This window comes from Acipenser ruthenus, chromosome 26, assembly GCF_902713425.1.
Source record: "Acipenser ruthenus chromosome 26, fAciRut3.2 maternal haplotype, whole genome shotgun sequence".
NCBI lineage: Eukaryota > Metazoa > Chordata > Actinopteri > Acipenseriformes > Acipenseridae > Acipenser > Acipenser ruthenus.
In genome coordinates, this window is record NC_081214.1 from 26,269,233 (window position 1) to 26,292,700 (window position 23,468).

Consider the following 23,468-nt stretch of genomic DNA (forward strand, 5'->3'; position numbering starts at 1 on the left):
GTACAGTATTATACACTGTGTAAGTTTACTGTGGTAATTGCATGATCATTCCCCTGGGCTGCACAGTACAGTATTATACACTGTGTAAGTTTACTGTGTTAATTGCATGATCATTCCCCTGAGCTGCACAGTACAGTATTATACACTGAAAGTTTACTGTGGTGATTGCATGATCATTCCCCTGAGCTGCACAGCTCCAATGTTGTGTGTTTATTCAGCTTCATAATGGTTAATCATGGTTTTTATCACACTTGTCTGTGATTCTTCTTGCTCACCTGTGCTTTTACAATGGGATTCCAGTAAACGGATTGCTTGCAGTATATATATATATATTGCATTGATCGAGTTTCTTTTTAACATCTGATTTGCCTGCTGTTGATCTGTACTGTTCTATCCTGATCAGTGTTTTGCAGTTGACTGTGGGACAGGGTATGTCTTGCATGGACAAGATATAACAAACTTGTGACCTGTATGGGTCAGGTTTCTATCTGAAAGATCCCGCCTGTCCTTTTAATGTAAGGCAATCCAGTTTTAAATCCAGTGTAATGGGTTACTGAGAGTCACTGAGAGTGGCATGTGCAGTCCTCATATTGTGTTACACGCAGCATGTCGCTCTGGATAGCAACAGGGATTAGCTGCATCCATAATTCTAAAGGTTTACAGGATATCTCACGTAGGCTTCGTCAATTTCACTATGCAATCAAGAACATGCTCCCAAAACTATCATTTTATAGTACCGCTTAGTCATGCAATTTGACTAGCACTTAGCTTGATGTGAAACCAGATAAGAGTCTCTTTGAGTTAAACACGAGAACCAGGTTTTACCCAAAAGTGCCTTGTTTTTAGCAGTAGCACTCAGTCACTCCATGTGAAGTGTGCCTGTTAATAGATTGATTTAGTATGCAAACAGAACCAACGGCAGCTAATAGCTTGGCTGGAGTCTGCTAAGTCAGCTGCTGTTCTCTAAATATAGAACTTTATTTCCCATTTCTTGCCAGTCAAGTAATGTTTCCACAATTTTACCATTTCCTGCGGAATTACGTCAAGGCAGTTTAACTCTCACAGCTTTCATTTCTGTTGCGTTTCAAGCAGTTGTTTGGCTCAGAATTCAATCTCCAGTAAATATCATGAATAATGTGTGTTGAAGCTATTGAAGAGTCCAAGGCGACGTCCTCGTCGATGCTTATTCACCTGTTTGTTAGTTAATTAATTCATTAAATCAAATTATCATTTCTTGAAACCTTTTTCAGCTGTTTCAGAGAGGGTTTCTTCGTGTGTTCTCTTATTTCAGAGCAATGTATGTAAAGATGCAAAGTCTGTATATTGTCTAACTGTAGTAGTAGGATTTTCCTGTGAAAGTACACCCCAATAAGTATATCTCTGTACCCCTGTGTTCCTGTTATTCTGTTTGTTTCAGATCCTGATCTCTGTCGGGACAGGTGAACAGAGGGGAACGTTTCAGACTTCGAGAGAGCCGTAGGCGGGGAGCCTGAATGGGAACAGGAAGACTTCAGAGAGGTCTGGTACCGGAGTGGGAGTGAGCATGGAAAACCTTGCAGAGTTTGGGAGCTGCTGTCCGTCCAGCAGGAGAGAATGGGAGTAAGTCTCGTCTTGCTCACAGGGTTTTCTGTGTCCCCGGCAGTGTTGATGTGTGATCATCTGCCCTTAACAGATTTTGACGCATGCTGATTAGATCGGGTTGCAAGCTCTTTAACTGCTCGTGCAAACCAGCCTGGTTGTTTTGTGCAGTGGTTAAGGTGCTCGCTCAGAGAGCACTTCATCAGAGGGGCTTTAAGGAAGCTCTTTAACTGCTCGTGCAAACCAGCCTGGTTGTTTTGTGCAGTGGTTAAGGTGCTCGCTCAGAGAACACTTCATCAGAGGGGCTTTAAGGAAGCTCTTTAACTGCTCGTGCAAACCAGCCTGGTTGTTTTGTGCAGTGGTTAAGGTGCTCGCTCAGAGAGCACTTCATCAGAGGGGCTTTAAGGAAGCAAAGCATGAAAACGTTCTTCTGATTCGCTTCCTGTTCTCCTGCCTCTTAGTAGAGTAGCGGTCAGACAGACAGACAGACAGAGTGAGAAATCCCCTTATGGGCGTAGAGGGACTGCCTACAGTACCTTATGCTTTAATATTAAATATACAAGTCATGTGTGTGTGCTAGTAAGCACTGGCTGTGTTGCTAGCCTCTGCTGCAGGAACAGGGAACAGTTGTGCAACTTGACCTGCTATTGTAGAGACCAGAAGGTTGTGTTCCTGCTGTACTTTCTTGTAAAGCATTGATCATGACAATCTAAACCCTGCCAGTATTATTAATCAGGAGCATCTGGGATCAGGCCTGGGATCCGTTTATGTAGCAGCAAGTCACCAGGGTTGCTCTGTTTTCAGATGTAGAAGATCTCAAATTAGCAGTGGCACACATACATAACTGGAGTACTCTAATCCTTAGAGAGCTGCTTATCTGTGTACGGGTCTGGACAGTACAGTCAGCGGAAAGAGAAAAGAGTAAATACTGTACACAGGAACCTGCACCTGCTCTACCAGCTTCATCCATTCACATTACCATACAACCCCATATTCTACCAGCTTCATCCATTCACATTACCATACAACCCAATATACTACCAGCTTTATCATCCATTCACATTACCATACAACCCCATATACTACCAGCTTCATCCATTCACATTACCATACAACCCCATATTCTACCAGCTTCATCCATTCACATTACCATACAACCCCATATACTACTAGCTTCATCCATTCACATTACCATACAACCCCATATACTACCAGCTTCATCCATTCACATTACCATACAACTCCATATTCTACCAGCTTCATCCATTCACATTACCATACAACCCCATATACTACTAGCTTCATCCATTCACATTACCATACAACCCCATATTCTACCAGCTTCATCCATTCACATTACCATACAACCCCATATTCTACCAGCTTCATCCATTCACATTACCATACAACCCCATATTCTACCAGCTTCATCCATTTAGCATCCTTCATGTACAAGCATCTTCCGACACTTTATAAAATGATCTAACGAAGTGACAAATAAAGCAGTGACACTCACTGTAGTGTGCGAGTACGATGATGGTCGTCGTGGTTCCTGCACACTTCTCAATGTTTGTTTTCTTGCAGCTCCAGCAGTTGTGTCGATGACCTGGTGGATGAAGATGAGAAGGACAGGGCAAAGAGGTAACTCTCCTCTCTTCTTGGGTAACTGGGTGCTTCCCGCTGTTGCTCATTCTGCATTAGCTGATGTCACCTCAGCGTGGGCATGTCATGGAGTGGAGAGCAGCATGCTTAGAGCACAAAGAGTTTCCTGCAGCAGGGACTTCACATGCACAGCTGAAACGAGACTGGGTGCTGTGTGTGTGTTGAGCCTGGGGGCAGCTTTAGCCTGGAATGATCTCCCCAAGTTTCCCATTTGTCGAAGCCCTTGTATCAGGGTATTTTAAGTGATTATTATTATTATTATTATTATTATTATTATTATTATTATTATTATTATTATTATTATTATTAATAATAATAATAATAATAATAATAATAATAATAATAATAATAATAAAAAAATAGATTCCATACGATTGTATATGTCTAAATAACCATTGGGTGCGCATGCAGCGTTCTGTGATCTCTCCTGGGACGCCCTTGTAAACAAGATCATCAAATTCTTCCAGCTTACAAGTATTTAAATCAATAAAGAATAAAGTAATAAAGAAAGAATGTATTGCTTCTTTTCTTCCACACCAGAAGCTTAAATAAGCTGCTCTCCCTTATTTTTTGGAGCATTATCATGTCATAAATGTTCCCCCTGAATTAGGCTTAATAAAAATAATAATACTAATAAATTAACAAAAAATGGGTTGGCTTTAGGGAATTAGGGACAAGGCTGAATTCTTTATAATGAGCACAATATGAAGTAATTATATGTCATTGTGTACTGTTCTTATGTAAACCAGTCATTGTTTAAAGAAATTAAAATGTATTATCTGCAATTGTGTCGCCTCATTCTCTGAGCGTCTGGTTTGCACATTGCTGCTAATGGCCACCTCGAAGGTCCATCATTAGGCTGATTGTAAGAAGCTGTGGGTGCTGCTCAGGCTGTGCTTGCTCTGATCATTTCCTTTTGTCACCATTTCAATAGGGCATCACGCAACAAATCTGAGAAGAAGAGACGAGACCAGTTCAATGTGCTCATCAAGGAGCTCTGCACCATGCTCCAGGGGCAGGGTTACCCGCGCAAGATGGACAAGTCAACCATCCTGCAGCGGACCATTGACTTCCTCCAAAAGCAGAAAGGTGTGGGGCAGCGATGTTTCAGGACACAGTTATAACTCGGTAGTGAGCAGAGCGCTCCAGTGTTTGTAGTACATCTCGGCAGGAGCTGTTTTCATAGTGCACCATTCGTTTTTCCTAACCCTGATCTTTGTTTATGACGAACACATGCCTCTGATCTGACTGCGATGGGTTTAGCCTCTTTGTGTTCTTCTTTCCTGCGTATCGATGTTGTATGTGACACAGGGATGATTACGACACTAAGCACTGGATCTCCTCCTCTTGTCTGTGCTGAAGGTCTGCCCTGTTCTCGTTTGTTTCAGAAATCACAGCGCAGACTGAGTCATGTGAGATCAAGCAGGACTGGAAGCCATCGTTCCTCAGTAACGAGGAGTTCACCCAGCTGATGTTGGAGGTGCGCTTCTGGCCTTATTAACCCCTGATGAGAGATCCCTTGCAAATTGCCTCATTATTTTATTTCTCATCGATTTCATTTACACGTGTTAAAGAAGGTTCTCTTTGTTTTCCAGGCTTTGGATGGTTTTCTTATAGCGCTTACTACAGATGGAAACATTATATATGTATCTGACAGTGTTTCCTCACTCATTGGGCAATTACCGGTAAGTGAGCTGTATAGAAACCTCCCTTAAATGCACCAGTCATGTGTCCTGAACAAATCTGCCTAGCAAACGCAAAACCACAGCATTCACCATAACATGGCATAGCATAGCATAGCATAGCATAGCATAGCATAGTTAGAACTGTTCAGTCTTGGTATATCGGAGGACACACATTGGTTGATTTAATGAAATAATATTTATTCTTTTTTAAATAAGCGGTTTGCAGTTTAGGTGTCAAGTTCAAACTCCCGGATCAAGTCACAGTAGTTTGACAATTGGCTAAGCCCTGAGATCAAAACTAACAAACAAAACATATTTTTAAATAATTACTGGAGGCAAAATCAGGATTGAATTGGCACCCTTTATTTATAATAGCTACTATTGACCGCAGTGCATTAATCCACCACTAGAGGTACACTCTTCCATGGGTAGACCCTGTTCATTTTGGGGGATGGTATGTTGAAGTTTGACATTTCAGGTATGAATTGGATGTAACTATATATCTAGCTATGTATCTATCTATCTCATCGTGCCGGTCTGGTATAAGAATCATTTTGATTGAAAATGCTGCAGATACACTGCAACCTGTTTCACCACACAGGAGGACAGACTGGAGTTTTAATATGTGTGCTCACAAGCAGGCACTGTTTGCAGTAATTGTCCTTAATTCCTTCCTAACCCGCATGCAGTTAGCTTTGCTGTGAACTCTGTGACACTGCCTGCTGTATCTTAGCTACTGCACCAGAGTGCACACCCACCTGCTGTGCAGTTCTGATTGGCATTCAGTTCAGGAATAAGAATAGAGTCTCGCTGCTGACTAACAAGCTGCACTCTTAAATGAAGCAGCTAATTAGTTTGTAAGCTAGTTAATTAAAAAATACATCTCAAACCTTATTTAATGTTGCATATTTACACAGCTTGAATGAATGCATATGATGAATAAGCACAGTCATGTTTCATTACTAAAGCAAATTGATTTGCAGCGTAACTGCAGTTTAATGGAACTCTGGGTACTATACGATTACAATGTAGTGCTGTAGTTTTGACCTCAACTGAATTTGTCAGCTACAGTGCATTGTGTGGTGGTGTTGTTTTTCAAATGTTGGAGCAGACTCATTAATCTCAAAGCTGTGCCACGATTGTGCAAGTTAATGTTTAACTGATGGTTTTCTGCCAAGTCATCTCATCAGAAGAATAACTGAAGGAAGTTAGACTGTTGCTCACTAAAACCGTATTATTTTAACCTCAATTGAAGTGTATAATCTGCACTCACATTCACTCTATTTTAAATGAATGTTGTTTGCTCTGGTTTTACTGCGATAGTCTAACATGACAAAGCGTCCTTTTGTATCAGTCAGATATGGTGGACCAAAACATCTTGAACTTTCTTCCTGAGCTTGAACACGGGGAGGTCTACAAGCTGCTATCGTCACGCATGCTCCTGACAGACCCCATCGCTGCCGATTTCCTGGAAAGTGAGTCTCTCGTGTTTATTTACCATAACGCTAGCAAACTGGTTCAGGCAGACCTGAGCGTTGGATTATTAAATTGCTCAACGTTCAAAGAAGAGGTTTTAAAGCAAAGTGCACAAGCCTCTAGATTTGAAGAAGTCTTAACCTGCAGAGACACTACACTTGTTTCCACATAGCATAAAAGGGAGAGAAAAACCCATTTCCCACAGGAAGGCTGTTCAAAGCAGCGCCATGGTGACCTTTTGCATTCCCTTTGATGTTTGCTGCAGCATTGAAAGTTAGTTTCATGAGTTAAACCTCAAACTCGGTGGCGCTCAGCGAGAGTGGTTTGGGAAGTAAACATTCTTTTTGCACGAGAGAAGACCCGTAATGACTGGCAGTGATTGAACAGTGCAGTACTGTATCAGTGGCACAGGTCTGGTATCAGCTGGGTGGATTACATGCTGTTATACAAACACAAGGGCTGTGACACAGGGTTAAAGAAACAACAAGGGTGCATTACAATGACAGGTCACTGGCTTATTTGTAACTGGGGACGCAGTACTGAAAGATGAACATAACAGTGAAAAAGTATAGTAGTGAAAGATGAGGTTCTCACAGTCACCCCCGTTGTTCTGATTATCAGTGACAACTTTTGTTTTTACTTTCTGTATGGTAAATGTGTAGAGTCATTTTAGTTAGCCATTGTTCACCATGCATGTCTGTGTATTACCATGCTGTCTGTGCCTGTGCCTGTGTGTGTGTGTATACTATGCTTCTATCATAGTGCACCGCAGTAAACTTTCGCAAGAGAAGGATTACCAGCAGATTCTGACCTGTACAGTATTTAATCATTACTACATATACCAGCATTATATCTGGCCTTATTTTTTATATTAGCCCTACTATTAGCAGCCTTGGCTAGTAATAGGAACTCCCGAGTGCTGTTCCTCGTTTTAAACACTGTTACGCTTGTTGTAAGAAGCCGGTTACAGGGTCTGTACAGCGTGACCATAATCCTGCTTGCTGGAACCACCTCTTCTTTAAACAGACCCGAGGCAAACATGAGCTTCGTGTTGCATGTGTGGAGATTCTGTGCTTTTTATCACAACCCCCCACTGATGGCCGTGCGCTTCCTCCGCTGCGGTCCCCATTGTGTGTGAAGCACTTTGTCAGCGTGTCCAAGTTGAGACAGCCAGCTGCAGGTTTCTCTTGATGCAAAGTGCTTTCCCTGCATAGCGTGTCCACGTTGAGACAGCCAGCTGCAGGTTTCTCTTGATACAAAGTGCTTTCCCTGCGTAGCGTGTCCACGTTGAGACAGCCAGCTGCAGGTTTCTCTTGATACAAAGTGCTTTCCCTGCGTAGCGTGTCCACGTTGAGACAGCCAGCTGCAGGTTTCTCTTGATGCAAAGTGCTTTCCCTGCGTAGCGTGTCCACGTTGAGACAGCCAGCTGCAGGTTTCTCTTGATGCAAAGTGCTTTCCCTGCATTGCGTCCTGGAAGCATGGGAACAATGTGCACGGCAGTGGGGAGAAGTGTTATTGAAACACCTGCGAGGTGCTTGATAAGGTTCCTGTTCACAAAGCTCCTGGAGCTTTACTGCAGCCCTGAGCCCTTAACCCTGGCTCTTTCATGCGGACCCGTTACCAGCTCAGCACGCAGATCGCTTCAAAAATAAACTCCTCTGTCTTTCCAAACCCATTTCCCACCTCTGTCTTTCGCTGGAGCGCCGTTTGACGCTGCTCCTTTTATCTCCAGCCATTTAAACTCTTTTTTTTGTTTGTTTGCTTTTAAAAGTTTGTGTCTGCCCTCGCGTTAGTTGCAGCGTTGATTAAACTGTAACACCCTGTTGTTTTTTTTTTCCTCTTTTCCAGATGAGACCCATATTGAATTCTTCTGTCATGTAGCCAGAGGAAGCACTGACCCAAAGGAACCCCCTACATATGAACATGTGAAATTCGTAGGAGGTTTTAAATGCCACAGCTATGGTAGGTGTTCAGTCTCACATCTGTTTCTAAAGCTAAGGTAACACTAGCCCTTTCTCATTTAAAAACAGCTGCAATAGCGGCAGTGTTCTTCCTGATTCAGATATAATCACTTTTAACGCAGTGCTGAACTAGTCCTGTTCTTACCTGTTAGTAGCACTAGCTGTGTTACAACGTTTTTTTTTTGTTTTTTTTTTATTCTGTCCTTGCATTTTTTCAGTTTGGAATATGCAGATACCTTAAAAAAAATAAACTAAAGGTGAAAGATTGTTTCTATTCTGGTATAGCTGCAGTCAGACCATGTGACCTAAAGCAAAGGAAACAGGATGCAGCCGTTCATCTGCAGCGCTGTAGCTGAAATATTTATATATCTTTAAAAAAAAAGAAGAGAAGGATCAAGTGATTGTCACCACACCACAAGGGAGACGATAACGACGTGAAACGCTGTGTTTGTACTTTCACAGTGCCTGCATCCTCTTGTAATGGCTTTGAGCTGGCAATACCGAGAACAATCCGCTCGTCTGCTGAGGAGCAGGTTTGCCTTGTCGCGACTGTCCGCTTGGTCACACCTCCATTTTTAAAGGTAAGAGGGTCAGCATGTGTTTCCCTCTAGCAATGTGATCGCACATTTGCAGCCGTGCTTATTATTCACTGCTCCGTACAGCCATGCATTTTATAAAATCTTTCCCAATGTTACCTTGATGTGAGTTGGTGAGATTTTTTACCATTGATCTTTCTGTCAGGATATGTGCAATGTTGAAGAGCCCTGTGACGAATTCACATCAAGGCACAGTTTAGAATGGAAATTCCTATTTCTAGACCACAGGTAAGACACAAAAATATCTCTCCGTTTTCTTTACTTCATGGATTCAGTCTGTGCGGGTGTGTTTCTAGTCCAGTCAAGTGGGATTGGTCCAGGGACACTTTTATACTTAGCCAGCCCCTGCTATAGCACTGCTGTTCCCAGCTGGAATGTCTATTCAAATGGACCCTGCGTAAGTTACTTCCTGCAGAATAAAAGTGGGCATGCTCCAGTTTCCTAATGGCTAATTTCCACTCCAGCCCTTCCAGAGACTACAGAGAGATAACTGGAAACTGTTATGCATGAGCATATCGTGGTACGACAGTGAGATTCTTTCCAAGGGGTTGCAGGGTTAGCACTGTAAATCAGTGCACTGAGGCTACAAACACTTATTAATGGGTTTGAATTGCAGAGCTAGGAAACCCATTTATTACGTCGGCATGAATGAATCACACCACATTATCTGTAATCAAATCTGTTGTACTGAAGGTTGGAACAATGCGCCAGTCCTTTTTAAAGAAAGATAATGAAATCATGGGAATGCCTTACAAATAAGATGTCAATCCAGACATGTCCTGTTAAAAGCAAACGGACAGAATATTGACCATGACGGCATCAAGCGTCAATAACAAAAGGAGGGTTTGCTGTTATTTCACAGGCTTGAGAAGCAATCGATGCAGGTTTCTGGGTATTTAAAAAGTCCTGAACAAATTATGAAACAGGCTTATTATAGCTTTGTTTGTCTTTATGTGTATGTTTTAGCATTCCCATGCTGCTTTATAAACTGGAGGGTGGCGAGTGAATGAAGTAATCCGATTGGCTTGCTGGTGTTCCGAGTGAATGGAGTAGTCAGATTGGCTTGCTGGTGTTCCGAATGAATGGAGTAGTCAGACTGGCTTGCTGGTGTTCCGAGTGAATGGAGTAATCCGATTGGCTTGCTGGTGTTCTGAGGATGTACACTAACTGTCTTGTCCTGTTCTCTCTGCAGGGCCTCTCCCATTATAGGTTACTTACCCTTCGAGGTTCTGGGCACCTCTGGCTACGATTACTATCATGTTGATGACCTGGAGCTTCTCGCCAGGTGCCACGAACAGCGTAAGTGAATTCCACTTTGGGCTGGATAGCGATCTGTTCTAACGTGATCCGAAAAACAGCTTAGCTGTTGTTTTAATGCACCAACAAAAACAAAACAAAAAATCTTATAGTGAGCTAAATTACATTTTATACTTAATCGTGGTTTTTCACTTAACTAAATAATCGTGTTCAAAAGTTCTAAATGTCACAGTAATTTAAATCATTAAAATATTAACCTTCCTGACTCTTTTTCTTCTTATATCTACAGACAAAACTAAACTAAACTAATTCCCTTTATTATTTATTTAAACGGCGGACATTTATAGATCCACTGCTGTTAAGATCCATTGAATACACCTCATTATTGAATCCTGTATTACTCCCATATACAACAGGGTAAACTGCTTTGGCATCTACATCAGCAAATAACCCCAATGTTTGTTTGATTGTGCAGAAAAGTATGATGTAGTGTGCGCCAAACAGAGTATAAGAAACAGAGCTACAGTGGTGATTAATTACTTTTATTTAGGAATTACAATTAATTAAAAACCAAAATTAAAGTAGCTGTAATGGCTTGCCTGTTGAAGATAAATCTCAGTAGCTTTTCCCCTTAAGTAGTCCGAGATGCACTTGGAATAATACAAAACATGCTTGGATTGGTTTCTCCTGTATTTTGCACTATGTAAGTTAAGGATCATTTATTAATAAACCACTGGACACACCGGTGCCTTCAAATGAACGTGCACATTGTAGTGGACACAGACGCCTCCTTGAATGTGTGCGTTTCTGTTGAGAGGGTTCAGTGGTGATTGCACTGCCTTGTCTGTCATGCGTTTGTGTTGTGTTGCAGTGATGCAGTTTGGGAAGGGAAAGTCCTGCTATTACCGGTTCCTCACCAAAGGTCAGCAGTGGATTTGGCTGCAGACTCATTACTACATCACCTATCACCAGTGGAACTCCAAGCCGGAGTTCATAGTGTGCACGCACACTGTGGTCAGGTGAGAACAATATCACAGCGCCATCTACTGCCGTCTGTCAGGCATTGATCTGCAAAATACACAGATCCCAGACACTTTGAAAGACCTTCGAGTAATATCTATCTATCTATCTATCTATCTATCTATCTATCTATCTATCTATCTATCTATAAAAAGGATCTGAAAATGAATTTATTCTTATTGTGATACACCAACATGTAAGCCTTGAAGCCAAATAAGGAAACTATGCTAACAGCATGACATTTAGTGAGCTCTGTGTGTGTGTGTGTTTTATTCCTGCTATTTATTTAACCTCTAGACAGCCTTGACTAAACTTGTCATTATTTTGCAATAATTGGGAGACCTTCTCACATTATTAATGTTGGGTTTGCAGCAGCAGCTACACAGTGTATTTAACGCGTGGCACCATGTACAGTATCATGTGCCTGTTTGATCAGGTGCTCAGCAACAAATCTGAAAGCGGTTTGTGTTTGTGACATACTGCGCATTATATATGCACGGTATAGGTTTGCATGCAGGAGTCAGGAGTCGGAGTAAGCCTTATATTCCTTACTGCTCATACCTACAGTGTAATACTGGGAGCCTTTCCTGGCGAACCCTATTGTAAAAAGAGTAGGTGGAATTGGAGTGACCTCATGCCTGTTGCCAGAGTTACTAATGGGTTGACCTTGCATTGAAAGACCATGCATTCCTATGTAAAAAGAAGCCTTGTAGTACACTGGTCATTGGTTCAGGGTCGTTAAGGGAAGCAGCGAAGGTTTGCCTCGGTCTTCATTGTTTGAATACTGAGCTGTTTCTCTCCAGCTATGCTGAGGTCCGGGCGGAGCGCAGGAGAGAGCTGGGTCTTGAGGAGACAGCATCAGAAATGGCTTCCTCCTCCATTAAGGTATCGTTCAAGTCATATGAATAAGCATCAACATAATCCAAAACAGTAGCAGTTTATTACAATAACATTCTAGTGACTTATAATACAGTCGTCTCTGTGTGACTAAGAGAACACGCCTCGGGAAGCAGGCAAAGTGTTCTCTAGCCCAAGCGTTCTCCAAGACAGATCTGACCACCAGACACAACATGAATCAATCAATAAATAAATATGTATTACTTGTCATGATGCACGTGCCACAGCATATGAAATGAACACAACAAGTAAGAGAAAAGCAAAGCGACTTGTGTCTGAGTCCGGTTTTCTTGAGGAGCTCAAACAGCTAGTGATAGTGTTCCTGTTAGTGTCCAGCTCTTTTCTTGTTATTCTCCACCCGACGAAGTCTGTTTTCCTGAAACACTTTTTGCAGCAGAGGGTTCCTAGTTATTTTAGAGAACCCCTTAGACAGATTAGCACTTCCAGCTGTATTCTCGGGAGGGGTTCCACAGACTGCACTGCAGGAATGGGAGCCAGCACTGGAATGGTATTCATACTCACTTCAGGACACCCAGCTGAAAAGGAAGGAAGTTCAGTAGCAAGCTGCACAGCCTGATGGCCTGTTGCTGTGGAAACATTCCTTGCACAGCGTGGCTGAGAAACAGTAGGGCACAGTTTAGGATGCTTGGCTGGAGAGAGGACCCCCTATTGGGGTTTCACTCCAGAGCCCCCTTCAGATGTGAAGGATCGAGGACTGCTGGGGTTCCTCTGGAGTACAGTGAGTGCTGCTCATGATGTCTGGACTTCCTCTTGTTTTTGCCACAGAGTCACGAGGTGTACGTGGATATCCAGCAGTGCGGGAACACACAGAAAGCACCCAGGGAGAAGCTCGGGGTCACTCAGACTCACAGGGAGAAGCTCGGGGTCACTCGGACTCGCTCGGTGTCATCGCCCGGCTCACACAAGTCCTCACACACCGCCATGTCGGACTCTGCATGTAGGTCACAGCCAGGGACCTGCTTATCTAACTACCTCATTATCTGAGTTATTACTGGAGTGTGAACAGCCATGCTGGTCCACATACAAGATGTATAATCAAGGTTTTATTGGTGATCCCTTTTTAATAGGATCAGCTAAAATGTATATTACTATTTATACTGTATGTATATTCCTTCATTTTCCTCTTCTCACCTGAAGAAAACACTTTGTTACTGAAAATCTTCCCTTGTAAAAGTTTACCACAGTAAAGTGTAATAAAGCACAATAAAGCATTGTAAAGAATTGCGAGGTATGGTAAAGCATATTAGTAAACATGGCAAACTATGGTAAATGCATAATACATCCCTGGGAATTACATGATAAAACTGCAAAGGGGCTGAACAGAGCCTTTGAAAGCAAGCACCCTGTCACACTGGCATACCTTCAGAACCGCTTGTCTGAACTTGCATTGACTTGGATTACTAGAAGGTGTTCCACACCCTGCAGTTGCAGTGGCCTGTGTTAGCTGAGCTTTGCTGAGAGCCCCTTGTTCATTTCTGATGAGATGCTGTTCTTCTTGCTGTGGGTGGAGCTTGTGCATGTGCTTCTCTATGTGTTTCTTACCCGTGCTGTGTGATGCACTATGTACTGTACGTTACTCTTACATCCTGTCCTTCTCGCTTGTTTCATGCAGCAAACTCCTCTCTCGGGTTCACAGAAACAGCCACCCCGTCCTGTCAGTCCATATCCCTGGGGCCAGACACGGCCGTCTCCCGAATACAGCCCAGCAGCTCCCAGGTGAGTCACACGCAACACCCCTGGGAGGAAACACAGCCTCCTAATGGCATGGCTAGGTCTATAAGTCTACTGCAGCGGGCTTTAGGAGAGCCTAGCTGTTCTGTGATGATGTCATGAGCACACTGACTGTCACACAGCGGGGAAGCCATTTTTTTTATCTCCGTTACAGGCTTTCCTCGCTCACGAATCACTTTCTTTGTAAAGATGCACAGATGTGCGTCACGTTTTCTTTGTGTGTTTGCTACAGTTTGCCTGTCCCCTGTCTGTGTGTGTGCTCTGCACTGTGTCCACTGCATTGTGTCCACTCTGTTGTGTCCATGTCTCTAACTCTTTTGTTTTATGTCTCGTAACTCCAGGCTTTGCTGCCGCCTCAGACCCCCTCTGACCTGCATCCCCAGCAGCAGCACCCACCCCCACCCTCCTGCAGCCAGCTCCCAGTCATGGTGGGTATATGTTTAGACCTCTGTGTCAGGGGTGTTGATTGTGTCGCACTCTGCGCAGTGAACACGATAGCTGACGTTTCACTTCCTAGACCTTTAGGAAACCATTTCGGCATATAAACTGATGAACTGTTTATTAAATATAATTTTTACAAATATTTTCATGATTAACTTGTGTACGCGTGCGTGCGTGCGTGTGTGTGTGCATGTGCGTGTGTGTGTGTGCGTGTGTGTGTACACATTTATTTATTTAAACGGGATAGAACCCTTGATATATGCATCTCTTTTTTCCAAGGGGGTCCTGGCAGGAGAAGACGGCAAGAAATAGCATTATAAAATCAAAATGGTTTAAATACAGCCATTTTTGACATTATCTATATTATCTATATTTGTAGCAAAGTAAAGCTGTGAAGCTTTCTAAGTGCTTTGCACAGCTCATACAGTAATGAGTGTTGAGATGTCCCGTGCTCACTTGCCTCTCGTGGGTGTCTGTGTGTTTCAGCAGCCCATGTTCCAGTTTCCTACCCCGCTGGGGGTGATGCATCAGCTGAAGGAGCAGTTGGAGGAGCGCACGCGGATTCTGCAGGCTGACATCAAGACCCAGCAGCAGGAGCTGCACGACATCAAGGAGCAGCTGCAGCTGGTGCAAGACTCCAATCTGCAGGTAACGCCGCGAGGAGGAGTGTCTCACACAACAATACAACATTTGCTTTCACACAGTTAAGTCTATTTGAAGCCAGCCAGTTGCACTTTTTTGAACCCGTTTTAATGGGGGCGTGTGATTGCAATAGGAGTGAACAGGTTCCTGCTCGGAGAGGTCAGTACCTTGACACATCAGACTGCACTTCTGTGTTTTTCAGTAGCTCTAGATGACGGCTTCATTCTTGCCTCTGTCTCTCTGTAGATGTTTATGCAGCCGCCTGCCCCTTTGAGTTTTAGCACTGTACAGCACCAGGGCCCAGGAAGGCCCGCGCATCAGCAGCAGTCTGGAGTTATCAGGCAGCCCCCTGCCCTGATGGGATCGGAGCAGTACTGCGGCCCACACAGCTCCTCTCCGCACACGCTCACACTGAGGGAGTCCAGCACAGCTCCACCGCAGGTAATGAGCCTGGGGAACCAGGGGCGAGTCCCGCAGGAGAATAGCAGACACATGTGGACATGAGTTTGGAGTTTTTTGTGGCTCCCTGATGCCAGGGCACAATTTCGATTGGGCGAATTGCACCATGAACGTCCCTTTAAGCATTAGTTCCCTAACAAACGGCCCGCGTGGGCTATGAACCCACCTGGACACTGTGTTACATAACGGAGGCGTCTGTATGTGCATGCTCAAGAACCACCGGTTTGATGTGTCTTGGTGAGGGCGTTGAGGGGTTCACAATCTCGGCAGTGTGACCTCTTTATGCAGTAGTCGAGTGGGTAGGCTAATGAAATGCTGAATTTGATTAAACTCTGCATGAACCTCTGCACAGGGAGACATTCTCTATACTGTGAATGCAGGGCATTGGAATGAAGTGCCATGTAAAATGAGTCTGATACCTGCAGAGTGACGTCCCTCACTAGCTTTGAGGCTGTGAGCTGTCACCCCAGGCTGTGCCGAGAGGTCTTGTGATCCTGGGCTCCCTCAGTGAGTAACACTCTAACACAGTACAGGCTTGAATCAGGCTCTCTCTAGCATTCAAAAGCACTGCGATTCTCTCACTTTACATGTGCAAACTGCATTCTATTAATTAAGAAGACATATTGCCCCCTTCTTGGCACAAGATTAACATGTTTAAATATCAGTGTCGTAAAAGCTAGATTTATCCCAACCCTTTCAACACGTGTCACATTCTCTGATCCCAGCTGCCTCCTCTGTCAGGTTACTGAAAATACTTTTTATTAACAAGATGAGCCATTAAATCCAAATTAGCTCTTTGTTTTTTTCAGAGGAAGAAATTGTATCTTTTTTTTTAACATAATGCCACAGTTTGATGATATTAAATTACATTGTTTGCACACATTCAGAAAGAGCTCTTTTTTCCAATGTGTGCGTGTTCAAGGTGACGCATGCAGTAGGCTGATGTAATAATCACTTTGTTTTTAGCTTTGTCGGGTCATTGGTCTCTGTGTAATCCAATTCCCTGAGGACATCATAAAAAAATGTGACCCAAATGTCAGAGCTGTTTGCAAACTAATAGTGCCCTTCGGCACAGGAATTCACTTCTGCTCAGTTAGGCAGGTGAGGCAGTGTTTTACACCGAAAGGCATGTTGTAAACAGTATCGCTCTCACAACAGAGATGCAGCTATGGGCAAACATTTTGCATCACCTAGAATTTAAAGATTGAGACATCCATTAAAAAAAAAAAAAAAAAAAAAACTATATGAAAATAATTTAGATATTTTATTTAACATCATGTAATCAAAGAAACTACAAAATTACAAAGCAGCATGCAATTCAGTATGTTAGTGTAACATTAGCAGGTTTCTTTTGACTTTTCTGAAGCAAAATGAGTTAATTCTGTAAGGTGATGCATAACCTTGGCCATAGCTGTGCAGGCTTCAGAAGATCGGCAGTGATTTCATGTCTGTCGTTGCTGGGGGCTTCCCTTGCATTTCTCTTTTTTAAAGCTGGACATGGTATCTTAATTTAACACAGTTATGTACAGTGTGGTAGAGATTTCTGATTGGTGGTTTCTCTCCATATGGGTCCCTCCAGGTCCAGCAGAGAGTGATGCTGCAGCATGCCAGCATGCCTGGACAGACACATGCCAGCCTGACCATGCCCCTCAACAGCAACCCCATGATGTTCTCACAGACCAACCCCCGGCCAGGACAGATCTCGGGGACCCAGGACGTGGGCCAGAGGCACAGCGAGTCAGACTTCAACCAGGAAAGACAGTTCCGGTATGTTTTCTTTTTTCTTTTTTTTTTTTCAGTTAACGATAATAAAATGGTGCTGCATATGTTAAAAGTAGGTGTGTGTGATTATCTTCTGACTGCATCAGCTAACATTTTTATTTTCAGAAGTATCTTCAGTTTACCAGAGCTGCTGGGGGCTCTTTTTTTTTTTTGTTATTATAGTAATACAGTTGTTGAGTAATATACACGTGTGTACAAAGGCATGCAGTGTACCTGAGGTAGCTTGATGGCTTGAACCCTTTTACTTTCCTGTCCCTCTTCCTTGCTCAGATACACCCCGGATCAGCAGATGACGGCCTCCTCATTACCTATGCAGCCAATGAGCTGCAGCGCTCTCATAGTGCCGTCTCCAGTGTTCACGTCGCCCATCATGATTCCACAGAACAGCTTCCTCACACACCAGACCCAGCCCGCCTACCAGCAGCAGCCCCAAGCAGCACAGCACACACTGCAGCTGCAGCAACACCATCCCTTCTTTCAGGTGACTTGTTACGTGAAGCCTTCTGCTGTCTAGCGAAGCCGCTTGCATAGTTAAATCACCTCGACCGATTAACCACAAACCCAGAGCAGAAATATTTGATTTGACCAAACTGTTGTATGGACTTTATCTGCCTGTGTGAATTCATTGAAGAGCACAGTGCAGCAGCAAGGTCTCTGGGGCATTTAGAGCTCACCCACTTTCCTCCTTCTGTTTGGCAGATGCAGCCTCCTGTATCCCGTCAGAGTGGACCGCACCCCCAGCAACAGAGCACCATGACATACCTCCAGCAGCAGCCCCAACTGCAGCAGCTGCTTCCCCAGAACCAGACCAGCAGCCTGCCACGCCCCCGGTAGCCCTGGTCCCCAGGATGGGAAGCAATGCCGAGGAGGAAGGTCGGGCCTTGGCGGAAGCATTCCTTTGTGGAGGGCTGCAGCACTGACCCCGGTCACTAGAGGGAGCAGAGGAGCCTGTCTGAGGTGGCCTTGCAAAGTTACCAAGGGAGGTTGCAGCCCCATGGCCAGTGAAGTACTGCGGTGCCTCATATAGCCGTGCTAGTGGCAGTGCAGTATGGGAGGGCCAGCTTTGTTCTTGAGCTTCGTGGGACTTTAATATATACAGAAATGCCACTGCTGCATAGTCTCAGGCAAGCATGAGTGCTACTATAAATGTTACTGCAGAGTTCTCTGTGATACAGACAGTACGATACCACAGTGTTTGTGAAGGGCCCGGGCACTTCACTTCAGTGCAAGGCTGCAGGGTTACTGAGCCTATAACTGTGTAACGGGAGAAAAAAACCTGTTGCATCAAAGACTCTGAGCCGAGCGCTCACGTAACCCTCAAAGAGCTGGTATGGATGAACGGCCGAGACTATCCCCCTGTCACAGTTATGTATTCACAGTACTGAGTTATACATTATCAGCTAGTTTGCAGTGCTGACTGAACTTCGGGGGGGGGGGTATATACAGGGGTCGCTGATGCGCGGTGAGCCGAGGACACCCTGGCCGACCTAAGCCCCCCAATTGTGCGCTGCCCCCCCTATAGGGCGCATCCTGCACTCCACTCGGAGCGCTTTATCAGATGCGCCACTCAGGAGCCCTACATGTAGAACACAGCAACCAGGCACAACATTGAGAGGGCTTGTCTTTAATACTCTGCTGGATTGTTCAATTCCATTGCTGAGGCTTTTTGGTTTTTTTTGTCTAGGTATGTTGGATAAAGATTTTTTTAATATATTATTATTATTATTATTATTATTATTTGTATTATCTTTTTTAAAACAAGTCATTTTATAAATACTTCTCAGGTAAAAGACAGTTACTCTTTTGACCATTGCATTGACAGATGGCTTGTTCTGGAGAAAGTTCTCAGCAGTATGTTGTAGCTGAAAGGATTGACTTTGTAAAGAAGTCTGCCTTAGCTTGTGGGTATGCTGTATGTGTTCAAGCTTATAGTTCAGCTCTGACAAGGTTATCTAGTGGACAGAAGCACAGTGATGAAAACCAACACTGCCGTTCTCAAGGTTTTCTAGTGGACAGTGATGAAAACCAACACTGCCATTCTCTCACTTCTCCCAGCCCCAGTCAGTGCACCCTTGAGGGAACAAAGGGTAAAAACAGGTGAAACAGCGTTTTGAGTTTATTTAGTTTATTTATTTATTTAAATGATTGTAACTGTAGTGATAATTGCATCCTGGACTGTGTGCAGATGAGGTAGAGAAGAAGCAGGGCAATGCAAAGTCAATACCGATATGTTTGCTTGTTTGTTATTATATATAACATAGACAGACTGATTCACCCATGTAGCTATGTGATTGTGGGACCATTCTGTAACCATGCCAACCCAGAACACCTCTCCAGATTCCAGATACCTTGACCCAGTTCTGTTTGAAGTGCTCTCAGTAATACCATGCCTTTCTCTGCAGAGGCTCTTGGTCTCAAGCTCTCCTTTCTCTCTGTCTGGCACAGATCCTTCATCCCTCTCACTGAAAGACAAACATCAGCCTTTAAAGGATGTATTCACCGGTAAAAGAAATTAAGAAATGCTGCCCAGCATATCATTTAATACTGTTTCATTTCATGCCAAAGTATTTTTAAACATCAATTTTCATCTAGTGTCTGAAACCTAATTGATTTCTCACAGCGTACATGAGAGCTCACCAGCACTGTGTCAGGGTGCACTTAACCTGTCGAGGGGACCCTTTTTGACTGCTGCGCCCCGACACTGCGGGTAACCTCTCTCGTTTACTGCAAATCCTTTTGCATTCCAGTGATTATGTTGCACTGCATGCTGGATCGGCTCAAGGTGTCTCTTCGTTAGTTTTACTCTCTATCACGTGATGCATTGTTACAGTAATGCTGTTGGAACGATCCGGGACGTGGAAGCACTTTGAATCCCCAAGATCAATTCCATTGGATTGGCTGACCAGCAGCATACGCCTTGCAGGTCCTGGGAACGAAATCAGAGATGTGCCCATTAGAAGAAACCAGTGCTATAAACAACAGGACTGTACTCCTTGCACACTAATAATGCATCAGTGGATGTTATGCTTTACACTTGCATTTACAAAATAACTGCTTAGAGAGTTAAAGGGACTCCAGCTTGGTGAGAACTGTCTGCCAAGCCACAGCCATAGCCATGTTCCACATTAGTGGCCTCAGTTACCCATTGCAAAAAACCAAGGCTTCTGTATTAAATAGTGTAGCATGCAGGTGCATTGCTCTGCTGGGGTTTGAAATGAAAAATACAATGTACAGAAAAAGGGGTCTGCTTGAATCTAACTGGCTTCTTTAAATCATTGAGAAGAATTGTTCTTAAAAGAACCACTGCTAACCTTAAACCTGCCCCATAAGCTGGAGATTTTTCAGAAAAACATAACACTTCTCAAAATTAAAATGGAAAATTATTTTAGCCACCACAAGTTTTGTGCACTTGTATTACCGTGACATCAAGTTGTCAGAACAGTTTGTACATGGAACTGAGTTCATCGTTTAGTGTGTGAGATGTCAGACTTGTGGAATGTAATACTGTACAGTCAGACTTTCACACCCCACGGGGTCTCATCGCTGGTCCTGGGACGATCTCTGCACTGTATTTCTTATCACTCTGTGTGTTACACTGTTTTATGTACTTGATAAACTGTGATGTTTTACTTTATGTAAAGGAATTCTAATCATAAGAAGTTTAAACCCTATGTTTCATTTTAAAAAGTAATTTGTGCAATGTTATATTCGTTTTATATATTCATATATATATATTGAGGCAGAGTAGGGGGAGGAAAAGAAACAACATGTAGTCCTGGGGTTAAAATAGGTAGCAGGACTACATCCCCCAGAATCCTTTAGGGCTAAATGCGTTCAGCCTACAAGGGGAAATACCTGAGTTTTACCTCTAATGGAATGAGGTGATTGTTTAAATGTGTGTTAATAAATTGTTACTATAATTGCCATGTATATATAAGCTTTTCTTTGTTCTCAAACTGTGCGGCTTGTAGAGGAGTGAAGGTGAGTGGATACAAATGATGTGCTTTCTTGTCATCCAGGAAATGTCTTCCTGTGGGGAAGAACTCAAAAACTTTTGTTTCGAAAGGGAAAGCAGCTTACCTGTCCTGTTATTAGCCAGGTGTTTCCCCTTGTAGGCTGAATGCCCTTTAGCCCTAGAAGAAAAATGAAAAAAAAAACTGGACTGTAGACAAAAGTTGAAATTATTAAAACGTGATTTATTTCAGGATGTTTCGGACAAAGAAGAGCTACATGTGTGAAACATTCTGAAATAAAAACATGTTTTAATTATTTGAACCTTTTCTATACATCCAAAACAAAAACTGTGTGTGTGTGTATATGTGTAGATATATATATATAATTTTATATTTTATTTATTTATTTATTACCATGAATGTTTAATAGTCATTCAAGTCTATAATGGAGAAGAACGCAACCCGAAGCAGAAAGTGCCTCAGTTAGATAGGGATGTTTTTGAGGAAGTAAGTTTAAATGATCAGAATCAGTAGAACCCAACACAATATTTAGATTGATTACTTCATTTAGAACAAGAAAAACAACCGACACAGGTCATTCTTGCTTTGGTCATCAGCTTACCATGTCCTGGAATGAAATTCAACTTCAAGAAACAGAAAATAATATATCATCTTTTTTTTGAACATCCTAGACATTGAAAATGCACGTGTTAACAGAGCAGCTGTTAGCCCGCGGGTATGTAGAGAGCCCTTCTGTTATTTCATTGGATGTAAAGTGGTGTTTGATTTATTGTGACTTGCAATAGACTTCTGCTTGGTTCTGTGATGATGTCCACGGCGTTTAGAACATGCACTTTTATTTTGAAGTTACTGCTGTGTGTTTAAAAAAATATATATATATATACTAATAAGCCTGATCCCAAACGACAGCCATTTCTGCCAAAAAATGCAGCAGAATAAACACTGTAGCTATCGTATTATACGATGTACAAAAAAGAATTTACTTTGAATACATATTAGTCTATTTTATATGATGTTACGTAGATTGAAATACATTTATAAATGTTCTAGGATTTAAAGCAAAGTATTTTGTAACCAGAAAAATCTATTGAAGTGTCTTACAGGGAAGGTCTTTCTGTTCTCGCGTTCTGCAGGCTAGTGTTGCACAGCAGTCGGAGACAGGCATAGCATTGCTAGTAGGGCTTGACCCTCAGTGTACAGCGCAAGCTTTAACATATTGTTAACATGGTTTTGAAAATAAAAGACGTTAGTCTGAACACGAGCACTGTGAAGCCCAGTTTACAGTGATATTACAAGTACAAGAAATGTGGTGTTTACCTTTTCAATTAATAAATATTTCAAGAAGAATGTGTGCTGCAGTGTTTGATTTTTGTCTTTGCTAGTCTGACACAACACTTTTAAAATAATGGCCATAAATGAATGTGAATTCCAGCTGAATACCACAGGAATGACACCGGAACATCTTCGGCACTTCCTCTTCAGTTCTGAAGTCATTGGGTTTTTAATTCAAATTGATTAAAGCAAACTTTAACAGCAGAGTTACGTAGTTCTGTGGGTTTGCTCACAGCTCTAGTGCTGTTCCTGGATTCAAATCCACCTGCAGTTTGTCTTTGGTTTCAAGTAATTTGTAAGGTGCAATGTTAAATGGTGCTTTAACAAAGCTTCAAGCTGGATACAGTGGGCAAATTCATTAATCTGAGTCTTGATTGTTCTGTTTAGAGAACTGGGTTGAAATCCTCCTTTGTTTTTAAAGAATGTACTGTAGTGCCAATGGAAAAGCAATGGTTTTGAAAGCAGTGATGAGTTAGTTCAGTAGATTAGTCATTTTTGCATTTGAGGACTAATATAAGGAGGTTGATATAACATTGTATATGCAATACTTTCTTCTCACATGGAGCCAAGTGGCACAGAGGGCTAATTCATTAGTATGCTGTGCTGCTTCTCCTTTGGGGACTGGGTTCAAATCTTGCTGATGCTTTCCTTTATTTTCAAAGGATTGCTTAATTTACCTTATAGACAATGTAAAAAGAAGTTCTTCCATGGAAGTGCGATGGCACAGAGAGCTGATGCACTAGCATGGTGTGCTGTTCTTCCTTGGAGGACTGGGTTCAAATCCTGCTCACTCTTTCCTTTATTTTCAAAGGACTGGGTCATGAAACCTTATAGTCAGTGTGAAGCAAATGTTTCCTGTGGGAGCTGGTGGCACAGCGTGTTAATCCCACGCCCTCCTCTCCATGAAGACAGCGGTTCAAATCCAGCTCCCCGAGGTGAGTTCCTGAGGTAAGT

General features: G+C 42.9%; 1 protein-coding gene across 3 annotated transcripts in view; it reads left to right on the plus strand.

Moving 5' to 3' along the window:
- LOC117430848 (neuronal PAS domain-containing protein 2-like) overlaps positions 1 to 19,852 on the plus strand; it is a 41,660-nt gene extending 21,808 nt beyond the window's left edge. For all 3 annotated transcript variants that reach the window (XM_059000983.1, XM_059000984.1, XM_059000982.1), the window contains exons 2-21: positions 1,418 to 1,599; positions 3,163 to 3,219; positions 4,175 to 4,329; positions 4,629 to 4,720; positions 4,836 to 4,925; positions 6,280 to 6,400; positions 8,250 to 8,363; positions 8,825 to 8,943; positions 9,104 to 9,186; positions 10,151 to 10,257; positions 11,087 to 11,234; positions 12,039 to 12,120; positions 12,919 to 13,090; positions 13,766 to 13,869; positions 14,226 to 14,312; positions 14,812 to 14,973; positions 15,214 to 15,408; positions 17,006 to 17,193; positions 17,479 to 17,689; positions 17,908 to 19,852. In XM_059000983.1, coding sequence (XP_058856966.1) covers positions 1,544 to 1,599; positions 3,163 to 3,219; positions 4,175 to 4,329; positions 4,629 to 4,720; positions 4,836 to 4,925; positions 6,280 to 6,400; positions 8,250 to 8,363; positions 8,825 to 8,943; positions 9,104 to 9,186; positions 10,151 to 10,257; positions 11,087 to 11,234; positions 12,039 to 12,120; positions 12,919 to 13,090; positions 13,766 to 13,869; positions 14,226 to 14,312; positions 14,812 to 14,973; positions 15,214 to 15,408; positions 17,006 to 17,193; positions 17,479 to 17,689; positions 17,908 to 18,042 — 2,478 coding nt within the window. In that variant the 5' untranslated portion in view covers positions 1,418 to 1,543 and the 3' untranslated portion in view covers positions 18,043 to 19,852. The remainder of the gene's footprint in view (positions 1 to 1,417; positions 1,600 to 3,162; positions 3,220 to 4,174; positions 4,330 to 4,628; positions 4,721 to 4,835; positions 4,926 to 6,279; positions 6,401 to 8,249; positions 8,364 to 8,824; positions 8,944 to 9,103; positions 9,187 to 10,150; positions 10,258 to 11,086; positions 11,235 to 12,038; positions 12,121 to 12,918; positions 13,091 to 13,765; positions 13,870 to 14,225; positions 14,313 to 14,811; positions 14,974 to 15,213; positions 15,409 to 17,005; positions 17,194 to 17,478; positions 17,690 to 17,907) is intronic.
- Positions 19,853 to 23,468: the final 3,616 nt, after the last annotated feature.